The sequence below is a fragment of the Ostrea edulis genome, chromosome 2, assembly GCF_947568905.1.
Source record: "Ostrea edulis chromosome 2, xbOstEdul1.1, whole genome shotgun sequence".
NCBI lineage: Eukaryota > Metazoa > Mollusca > Bivalvia > Ostreida > Ostreidae > Ostrea > Ostrea edulis.
Genome location: NC_079165.1, coordinates 35565205 through 35576851, shown reverse-complemented (window position 1 = coordinate 35576851; position 11647 = coordinate 35565205). Strand labels below are relative to the sequence as shown.

The following is an 11647-nucleotide window of genomic DNA, read 5'->3' as shown; positions in this document are numbered from 1 at the left end:
GCGAGAAACTAAAATCCTTCAGTTATCCATCATCAATACTATAGAAAAACAGTTCAATTACTTAAGTACAATATCTTAAGTCTAGGTCTATTACTACAACCCTACCATTATCATCTTAATGTGTTAGAAAACAAAACACCCTGTACTTCATCAATCTCTCAGAGGGTTGATGATCTTGTTGACCCCTAACACCATGCTAACATAAATCAGAAGATACGAGACATGTGGGCAAACACTTGCTCATTTCTCAATGCCTGCTTTCCTAAAGTGACAATACGGAATCGTCACAAAAGACTATCAATACATGGAGAAAAAGCTAAACTTTGTCAAGTCTGCCTTCTCGATAGAATGCAGATTCATTGGATGAAAATATGTTTGACTTTTATTAAAAATATTATCGAGATACCTGCATTAATCCCTGCAGTTTCCCTTATAAACTTAGGGGATCACTTTGTCTATCATTTGTGAATTCATATATTACATTCTAATCAATGGGGTAACTGCAGGAGCCAAGGTCAGTCAGAGGTGTACTAGTTTAATAAACTAAATGCAGTATGACATAATAAACATACTTGTCAAACTTAAATGAGAGCAGATTTGACAAGGAGAGCAGGCTAGAGTCTGAAGATGACCACTACTTACAGATGTTTTACAGTATACAAGAACATTCAGTTCCACGAATAAAAGTTCAAAGGAATATCAAGATGGACAGGCCTGGCCACCTGATGCAATTGAATTACACCCATTCACTATGTCCTGATTATAGGGAAAAGAAAGGTAACTCCCTATCTACTGAAAATAAACTATGTAGTACAAACCAAAACTCCACTCAGTTCTCTCCCTTTCATAATCATCCACTAACTTTTCAATACAAATTATGTATAATATAGTCCCTATTAAGGGAAATTAAGTTTCTTCTGACATAGATTATCTTAAAATAAACATAATAATATCCAACAGTCTATCATATTTTATTTCATGAACATAAAATATAAAGCACCATAAAATAACAATATTTTTTTCAAAAAAATCCATAAACTTTAATATATAACAGAGGGAAAATAAATATTAATTCCTTGAAGTCACTATAAAATTTTGTATTTGGCATTGGTACATCTGCATGTACTTAAAAGTAAAATATTAAAAGTTAAATATTGGCACTGATCAGCTATCAGTAATCAACTTATCTAGCACACTCGAGTTGCAAATGTCTGCATTAAAATGAAATGTCCTTAAAGGTGAAAATGTAATAAATTTTTCTCTAATTTGCTGATAAAATCTGATAATTCCTGACTAGTGCCCATTAGCTTTGACTCCATTTCTCAGTTTTTCAGCATCCTTTCTCTGTTTCTCGGCAATGATAGCAGCAGCTGTTTCAGCCTTGGCATTGGCCAGGATGTCTTTGGCTTCAGACTTCAACATGAGGTCTGCCACCTGGTCACCGACTTCTTGGGCTACTTCTAGGGTTGCTATAGATACTTCTCTATTTCCAACAACACCAGCAAACTGCCTTGGTCCATTTGGAGAAATGATGAGCTATAAATGTATTATAATGATGAGTTCATGCATATGATAAAATTTTATTAAAAATATATCATGAAGGTTAGAAAACTTCTTGATTGTGCATTTACAAAATATTATATGTATGATAAGTTCTTGTTATATATTTAAGTATAAATTCCATGTAGATACCTCATCTGTCTCTTTAATGGACTCTGGAAGATCCAAACACACAGTTTCAATTTTTCCTCTTGTGCCATCAATGCTGAATACACCACCAGTAAGGGACAACTGGAAGGGAACGGAATACTTGTACAGTGAAAATCAGTGTCAAAATCTTGTGAACAGAACTGTGTAATATACTCAACAGTCAGTATATGTGTTGCTATAAGCATAACCTCACTAAATCACTAACCTTTCCATCTTTGATCTCTGAGAATGCTGAAACTGGAACACTGCAACCACCCTCCTATTTATACAAAAAGAACAATCATTAAAAAAAGAAACATTATCATAAACATTACTGCATGTATGATTATGCATTCCTTAAAAATATAATCATTTTGGCCTAAGTGACAATTTTATCATGTTTATAATGATGGTACTAGTTGTGAAATCTTTCAGTGCTGTATAAACTTGTATAGAACACATGTAAGTATTTACCAGTTTCTTCAGGAACGCTCTCTCTGCCACACACTGGATGACAGTTTCGGGGTCGTGGATCTGGGACAGAAGACTGAGGGTAAATGAATCATTATTTCTACATTCTACGGCCATGGCACCTTGAGAAACAGCATACATACAGGAATTCTTGTCCAACACCTGTTAAAACAACAAGAAATTCTCAGATACAATTTGAAGCAAGTAATCCACTTCTATTGAAGCCTCCACTGCTACATATGTAATATTAGACTCAATAGCTTTTTTATTTTTATTTGGCCTTATCTCTATTATTCTCTCTCTTTCTTTTTTTTTTTTTTTTACCTGTTTTCATTTAAAGATGCATTATATATATATAAGGATTCCATTATGATCTGCCCACCTGAGAGATTCTGTCCTGCCAGCCCATCCTGTGTAGCCCAGCTTCTGCTAAAATAATGGCTGAGTACTTATTGTCCTCGTCCAGCTTCTTGAAGCGGGTGTTCAGGTTTCCTCTCTATTCCGGTGTTAAGGAAATTTCAATATTTGAAACTTTATATTTACAATCATAACCTATCAAGCAAAATCAAATACGTTTTCACTCAAAGTGGACCCTAATTCTTTAGAGATATTGCTTTTGAATAACACACATATGTTGTAAAACTTCAAAAAGGATACAATATTTTCAAATATAAATTTTGGGAACTTCCTGGCTAGCTGTGCAGCTCGTCTTAGAGAACTGGTTCCAATTACACTACAAAAGAAGGGAGATAACACATATACAGTGTGATTGGACAGCTTATCAAGTAAGGGTACAAGTCTCTCACATTATCCTCAGTGTGAGACTGATGTTACCCATGTGAGATTTTTCTGTCTTATACTGCTAAGAAGTCACTGATTATGACATCATGTATTTTTTTATGATTTATGTTACATGTAGAAGTAAAATATTTTGTAGTTTTCTTCAAATTTCGATTTGATATGGCTTTTTGAGGGGCAGCCTTGGTTTTTTAAAAAAGTTTACACAGAAAGTGTCTTCTGTCTAGTTAGTGTTTGCATTTAAGTTCAAATGAGGATTTTGGTAATTTTAAATCTTCTCAAAGCTCCTGAATTAATGCACTAAACTGTAGGTAAAATGTGAGAAAAATAATCCTTCGTTATTTACTTGTGTGAGATTGAGGAATTTTACCTCGGGGACAAGGACTTGGGGAAACCTCAATTTGACTGTGAATCTTGTCCCTTTGATGGAATTTCCCAATCCCACAATCATACTAATGAAGAATTCTTTTTATTCTACATTTCTATATACATATATATTTAACAATTGTAGCAGATATATATTCAAATTTTAGTGCAGTTACATGTTAAATGAAAATTTATAGGCTATTGGGTGAAGATCTAGAAATGCCTGCTTGGTGACTTTGCAACAGAATGGCAGACCGAGCTTGCAAGGTTCGCATCTGTGCAAAGACACTTTGTCAACAACATTGTTTTCTACTTCTGTATGTATTTATATTTCTTTCAGTGTGTATTCATTTACATGAAGTGTTTGTGCCCATGCAACATTATAATTCGTAAACAGATAACAAAAGTTAAAGTAGTCGCCGGACTATTACAAAGCAGACTTTTATGACTCAGTAATAGATCAGGTGCTCTCAAAAGAATCCATCGAAAAAAATCAAAGCAAGTTAGAAGTGTGATTATTGGTATACCTTTCATCTGGCAAATCTTCCAGCTTCTTGCCAGCATTTGATGGATGCATTACCACAGCATCATAAGGACTATCCCTCCTACAATACAAGCAGTTTCATATTAAACCTCGAGTCTCTTTGTACATTGTAGAATCTGTGTAGAATATTTCATTCCTCATCTACCCAGATAAGCCCTGCTATATATATACTGACTTGTAGATACATCCAATGAGAAGTCCCTCCGGTAGGACAGTAGGCAGATCCTTCAGTGAGTGGACAACAAAATCTACCTCATTCTTCTCCAGCGCAACTTCCAGCTCTCGCGTGAACAAATTCTTCTCCCCTATCTGCAAGTCAATGTATTTCATAATAATTTAATGATGTTGCAATATGTTTGGCTCTTTTATTTCTACATGTACTAAGGTAATATTGCTCCGTACGTGTTATATGAAATTCAAATTTTCATTATAAATATTGATCAAATTATTTGAAATACATTTTACAAAAAAATTCAATCATGAGGAATGAAAGTAATTTCTACTCATTTTATACGATATAAAATACACAATATAAAGTAAGTTGGGACATTTTACGTATTTTTACCCAAACTTTCTTTATATTGTATAAAAAAAGTAGAAATTACAATCATTCCTTAAATAAAATAACATAAGGTGAAACTTACACATTATGTATTCCAAAAGAAAGCCTTACAAGTTTGTATCTTTAATATCTTATACATGTATGTGAATATTCTGTTCTACATGTCGTTTATGTATCATAATTACACACACACATGTACAAATTGGACATTTTCTTTCCTCAAGATATTCCTTTCCAAGCCTGTGGATTGGCTCTGTTTATAAAGAGCAACCATCTTCATGTTAGAGCTTCAGCTCATTGAACACTTAACAACTGTAGCATTTTATCTTGTGTATATCACCAGAACTTCTAACCAGATTTTAACAAATTAAGTTAAACAAGCTTAATTTGCTCTACAAACTTTGTAACATTATCAGGCTGTATATAATTAGCTAAATAATCTAAATTTATGTATATCAACATGATCAAAGACTTAATTGGAAAAATTACGCAAAATATTTATGTCATAATTAGATACCTTTGACAAAGCTGCATCCAAAACCTTGTCTCCTGTTGTCTGCATAGAAACTGGGGGAGAAAAAAGAAAAGTTACCTGCAGGTTGATAGATAATTATTTGTAGCAATATAATATTGTTCTCATGGTGTATAATCTGCTGGTGTACTCAGCTAACCATCTTGACATACAAACTTATTCAAATTTATAGCAATCAGAGTTATCGATGTACAATTTATCATAATAATGGATAAATATTTCTATCACGTACAAGTACAATAAATGGATAAATATTAAATAGAAATTTTAATATCTTTGAGCTATCCTTAAATTAAATTGTGCAGTTGTGTCTGTGCCAAACTTGAAAGGCACTCAAATATAAACAACCATAAAATATCTGTAGTAATGAAATGTGGAGTTCTAAAACAGTTTCTGTAACTTGGTTATTCAGAAATTTGAAAAACGGGACAGCTAGCACATTGTAATCATAAAACTTATAAAGTAAGCAACTAAAAATGTTGGGTTTTTTCCCCTAGATGGTCACCTCAAGATAATGCAGTCAAACAGAATGAAGTTTTCATCATTAATCATTTTACTCTTTAATACTAGAGATCTACTCACAAGCTACATAATGGAAAAACAATGAATACAGAAAATTGTTCATTATAAAGCTCACTACAGCTAGTTCAAATTAACCAAGTTTTATTGCATTTGAAGTTCGTTATAACCAATTTCCATTGCATAAGAAGTTTGTTATAATCAGGTTTTACAGTATTTGATGTTTTGATTTAATGTATCTGAATTGTATTTTCTGTGTATTAATTTACCTCCCTGTATCGACACACACATATAAGACCTACAGCTGTATAATAGATTTATAGCAACTTTCCATTTACATTATCATGTATGAAAAATGTGTAAAACGCTGGTACATATGAGTTGAAATGTAATCTGCATGGTTTGTTAATTGATACTCAGTATCTGACTTGGTAATTCACTTACTGATTTCAAACGTCAGATGTGGGTTGAGTTTCTTCAGGTGATTAATGACTGTGTTTGTCTGTATCAGGGCAAGCTGAAAGATAAAATACCATTAAAATATCAGTCATTGGAAATCAATATTTTATCTATAGTTTTTATCACACAAGTGAATGCTAAAAGGCAGAAATCAAATGTAATTGAATGTATATATATTACTGGTACATGTATTTGCATTTGAATAAATTATCATATATATCATTCACTGATGTAACTTTCAAGAGTATAATGCTATAAAGATGTCTGATTATCTTTCATAGCAACATCTTGTTTTTTTTTTTTTAGATTTATATTTCCAAATGCTGTACAGATCTAGACACCTATATAAACATATTTTGCTGGTGATCTACAATAATTGTGAAATACCTTCAACTTTCAATAAATATTCATATTGTATAAGCATACATGTATATACATTTGTAATTTGCTTTTTTATGAGAAGGAATATAACACACCAGAGAAATTTGATGTCGATGAAAAGTGGAGGAAATGTGCAATAAAATTTAGAAATTGAAAACTTTCAAATTTACTTTATTTAGTCAAAAAAATGCAGTTTAAATAGAAAGTAACCTGGGAAAAAAGTACAATCCCAGTCTGGACTCGAACTCGCGATCTACAGATCAGCATTCGACATGTTAACCGACGGAGCTAGGTAATCAAATTTAAAAGGAATACACAAATATTGCTAATATTTATATCTTCATTAAGGTTTTGAGAGGAAGTCAGCCATAATGACAATATAGTACACCTCCTTCACTGATGGCTGCACAACCAGTAGGTTACGAGTCTTCTCATAATATTAACACTTATCTCAATCACTTTCACTAAATAAACTTCTTACAAGCTTATGAATGGTATATGCAAATATGAAAGGTATGTACCAGCAACATTTATATCTTACGGGTATTGCCTTTAGCTGTTTTGATGTGTGCATCATGTGAAATTGCTAGTTTTCTCACTCTCATATTTACATGAATGAAGCATTTTACAAACAGTCATGAATTGCAGCGGTAGACCATGACATCATGGTCTGATGACCGACCTTAAATGACCACACCACAGGTGCACACAGGTAACTGACCTCAGACACAAGCAAATGTCAGTGTGTGTTTGATGAATCTGCGACACATTTAGTAATAAATGACTGATTTATGTTTTGGCCTGTATATATGAAAATGTTCACAGACTGTAGACAAATAAGAGAATAGAAAATAGATAGTATGTGTGATATAAAAATATATACATGATATCATTGAAATATATAGTTCCTGGACAACACCAGATACCTAGAAGTGTCGGATCCACAATGTGGATACAATGAAGGTCAAATACCAAAAAATTATACATTTAGCACTAAAATGACCAACGACACGAACAACCAAATTGTCAAATTTTCGGGACGACCTGTCCCTTCTTCAGGACAAATGAAAAGAATTCATAATCTTGTGGATGATACCTTAAAAGACCATTTATAATATTCAGTTCACTTTTGGTAAATTCTATATAAAAGGCCACTATCACTAGTACTAACTTGGCTGACAAAACTAAAAACATTCATATATTTTTTCAGAACCTTGAGAGCTAGCACAAGCTTTCTATTGAAATCACATGACCAAAGGTATACTACAAAGTCAGAGATCATATGATGGACAGCAACCAACACTGTGAAGGTCTAGAAAGCTCCTATTAATATATACAGTCACATGACAGGGATGCATGTTCAGAAGATTAAAGCCTAGCATTCATGTCACATGATTTTGAAGGTCGTCATCAATTCCATTTAAATCTTAAAACTTCTCAATTTACAAAGTACAGGTAGTTTCCTAATATTTAGTTTCACACACAGATTTCAAAATGACAAATTTCTCTATGGAAGTTTGTGTGGTCTCTAGTTTCTGTCAAAGTCTGTATTATACAGAATTATACAAGAGTATTCATAAGAGGCATAAGTAAACAATGCTTTCAATGAAAATTAAAACTTTATTCGAAATTTTATCTAATTAATCTAGTTGTTTTTGTGGTAATGAGTGCACAAAAAAGAAAACAGCTTTAGGTGTGTTGTAAATGAGGTAAACACCAGTAGACTGTTGCAAATAAGTGTAACACCTGAACGAACCTCATGCCTACATCTACATCAATCATTTTATACAAACGTCACACCAGAAAATGTTATGTATTGATTGAAAATAAAAACACCAGGAATTTCCCATAGTATCATCTGTCATTATTAATTTGTTGATTTTCTGTTGTACAACTGAATTTTAATATCCGTGAGCAAATACAAATATTCTTATAAGATGAATATTCAAATCAATCATTGGAAAACTGACCATCAAAAACAAAATTTAATGATTAAGTTATTCATAATTTGATCCATGTCCACATAAAATTTATTTTTATGTCTTCAATAATTGCCTTTACACAAATTAACTAATTAAATAATATGCTACATTTATACCATTGAGAGCTAGTTTTACATGCATGTAGTTCATCTTAATAGTTGTGTCATAAACCTAAAGTAAAAAGAAACATTCCTGGTCTTATGTAAAATTGTATATCGACTGTGCATTGGAAATGCATTAGTCAACTTAATAGGTCACAGTTAAACATACTGGTTGTAAACAGACACCTCATGAGGTGATCACAAACTTTTGAGACTTCCTGTACATAGATATGTCATGAATTAATCTTTGAATGAAGGTTCAGCCGTGACTTTGCTTGCTATCTTTGTGATCCAAGGTTCAATGGTCAAGACTACAATCATTGCATGACATGACGAGCAGTTACTAAGCGGAAAGCTGAATATTTAGATGTTTGTAGGCTTGCACATTTACAGGGGGACAATCAAAACATGAAAATAGCAAGGAAGTTCAGACTGCCATCTTAACAGATATTAAACTACGGATATTACACAATGTTAATCCTCTTAGTAAATGATAAGACAGCTCTCTGATAAGATTATAAGAATACATTCAAAATGTTCAATGAATATAACTGGTTGAAATGAATTTTAAAAATATTTGAGAAGTCTGCCTAATCAAATTAAATAGTTATCACAAGTTATCAGGGGCATAACTATAACTTTTACAGATGCAGTCACACCATTTTCCAAATTCCAAGATAGGATGAACTTAGAACACTGAATCATTTAGATCAAATCTATTACTACTTGGCAATGTTCAGTAATTTATTAAATTTGTTACTAATATGGTCATTTATTTTCGTGTGCAAATTAATATAAGGTAAGTTTTCAAACGAATAATGCTCCAAATTGTGGAGCCTCTTGGAACTTTGTCCCATAAATGTACAGACCTAACCTTTAATATTCTGCGTATGCATGTCCAAAAGGCTAGCTACGCCCTGATGGGGCTGGGTTTCACCCTGATGGAGCTGAGTTTCATTTTTTCACAACTTATGTACTCCATATATACTGTATTATTCGAACCAATGTTTTTCAGTCAAGCATATCTCATCGAATTTATTTTCTAAGTGCAAAATTGACACTGTAACCCCATCCCAAATATCCAGCCTCGACAAATCTCGCTGAGATTACCCCCATCGGCCCATCCCTTATATTGCCTTTAAAATTTCTAAAATGAAGTTCTACGGTTAGCCAAACTTTAGCAACAGAAAAAGAGAAGAAGAAAAAATAGGATGATGATATTGATTATTCATTTTATAAAAGGAATATAAATGTGATTATATATATGACATCTAATTCACCTTTACATAAAACAGTTCAGAAATTAGATCGCAAAATGTAAACAAACTGGTAATGTTCAGCGGTAAACATGCTCCATCTGTTTACCAATTTAATGAGGTTTCTGGGAAACACTGCGCTTTCAGACCAAACGTACATACCTGGCTTTTACGGGAACCAACTTTGACAACACTTTTAGTCTCCATTTTTGTATAATAAGACCGACAAATTATAAAAAACTCTAGGCCTATCTGTTTAAAAACACACGTGTCAGAACATCAACACTTCCTGATTTACTGAAGAGAACCGAGGAGTCCGAAACATATTTATAATTTCGCTGTCAAGGACATTCGACTGAACCCGATCAGATGAGCCACATGAGGAATGAGAAGGTTACCCAAAGAATATTGTTATCCACGTGACAGACAAAGCTATAGACAATCTCTAGGGAAATATAATTTTTTTTAAACATATTGGTCGTCTTTAAAATGGAGTCACATATTTGGTAGTGTGTGTATCACGTGCACGTTTGGTTTTCTATTCTTTTAATAATTAATGAAGAATTATTTTTACGGTATTTGACATGTGACAAAGTAAATATTTTATATGAACAATTAATGGATTTTATATAATGACCAGTAAATCAATTTATATAAGTCTCTTACCATCTTTATGAATTGGTTAAAACTAAGGAAAGTGTATTTAAAAAAAAAAAAAATCAATCGATTAAAATTTAAGTTATTGGGCCATCTGACTTTTACTCTGCTTTATGAGTCTAATTTCAATAAGATTGCTAAAGGCCTAATGGTTGGAAAAAATAGTAGGCATTTATGATTATGTTATACCAGTCTAATTAAGTAAATAAAACCCAAGACCTGAGTTTGCCTGCTTTCTCTCTCTCTCTCTCTCTCTCTCTCTCTCTCTCTCTCTCTCTCGTTTCATCGTAAACTGTACAACACATACAGCCAAATGTAATATTCAGAATCAGTTTTCATTTTCTCAGTGAGTTGCATTTGAAGCGAGCATTTATCATTCCCCTTCCCATGATCATATCTTCTTATCAGAAATAGCATGGAAGACCTTTCGTTCGCCATTCTCTATTTATTTATTACATATGTACAGTTTCGCACCAATTTATAATGTGTTGGTGTGAAGTCGTCTCTAAAACAATGATAGTATTTGGTTGTTTATAGACCTTTAGCCCTACGACTCTATGTTGTGTATGTCTTACATGTACATGCATTATAAATGTCTAGACTCCTCGCTGGCAGTTAGTTTAAATATACCATTATTATACTACCAATATTATGTGTATCTAATGCATTTAACAAGTTTTAAACATGTAAGCTAGCCTAATTAACAAAATGTTTAGATCTAGGAGTTTCGACTTGTGAACCGTTAATAAATCATAAGGTTAAAATAGGCTGACTAAAGTGATTCTTCAAGAATGTTTTATAGCGATTTAAAGCGTAAAGGAAATGTTAAACCTTGGAGCTCCTCACGTGATGAGTGACTTAAAAGTGGCACATGGAGATGTTCGTTCGTGGGATGGGGAATTTTAAGTCCAGGTTTGTCTGACTTAAAATGACCTTGGTGAGGGTAAACCTGGAGTAAAGTTACTAAAGTACCCCACAAGTATGAAAAGCGACTAGAAGAAAAAAAAACCCACTTTATTTACTAATGCTATATTTTATTAACTGTTAATATATTACGTAAGCATTAAAATCATCATATAGGCCTAGTACAGGTACCATTAAAGATAGATCACTCAACGCACAAAAAAGTACGGAAACTTTACCATATTCCATCTTTATTTTGCGAGGATGATGTTGGTCTCAGCGTGTCCCTGTTAATATACTTTTCGATTTGACAGGAAAAAAATACCCCCTTCAATATACACGAAACCTTTGTGGTTATATGTTGCGCCGTGAACCGACCCTGTCTGTGTCAAATATTTCGATTTATTTAGGTAGTGTTCTCATTATG

General features: G+C 32.8%; 1 protein-coding gene across 2 annotated transcripts; it reads right to left on the bottom strand.

Annotated features, from left to right (window-relative positions):
* Nucleotides 1-955: 955 nt before the first annotated feature.
* Nucleotides 956-10206, bottom strand: LOC125681187 (porphobilinogen deaminase-like). 2 transcript variants are annotated; one of them, XM_048921154.2, is made up of 11 exons: nt 9823-10206; nt 5926-5998; nt 4948-4997; nt 4044-4177; nt 3852-3929; nt 2818-2893; nt 2543-2656; nt 2164-2322; nt 1916-1969; nt 1693-1791; nt 956-1536 (listed from the first exon to the last, which is right to left on the bottom strand). In XM_048921154.2, the coding sequence occupies exons 1-11, from the start codon at nt 9865-9867 to the stop codon at nt 1294-1296; spliced, it is 1125 nt and encodes a 374-aa protein (XP_048777111.1). In that variant the 5' UTR covers nt 9868-10206; the 3' UTR covers nt 956-1293. The 2 variants fall into 2 exon arrangements, with proteins under 2 accessions (XP_048777111.1, XP_048777112.2); XM_048921155.2 differs by having other exon boundaries at nt 10059-10168.
* Nucleotides 10207-11647: the final 1441 nt, after the last annotated feature.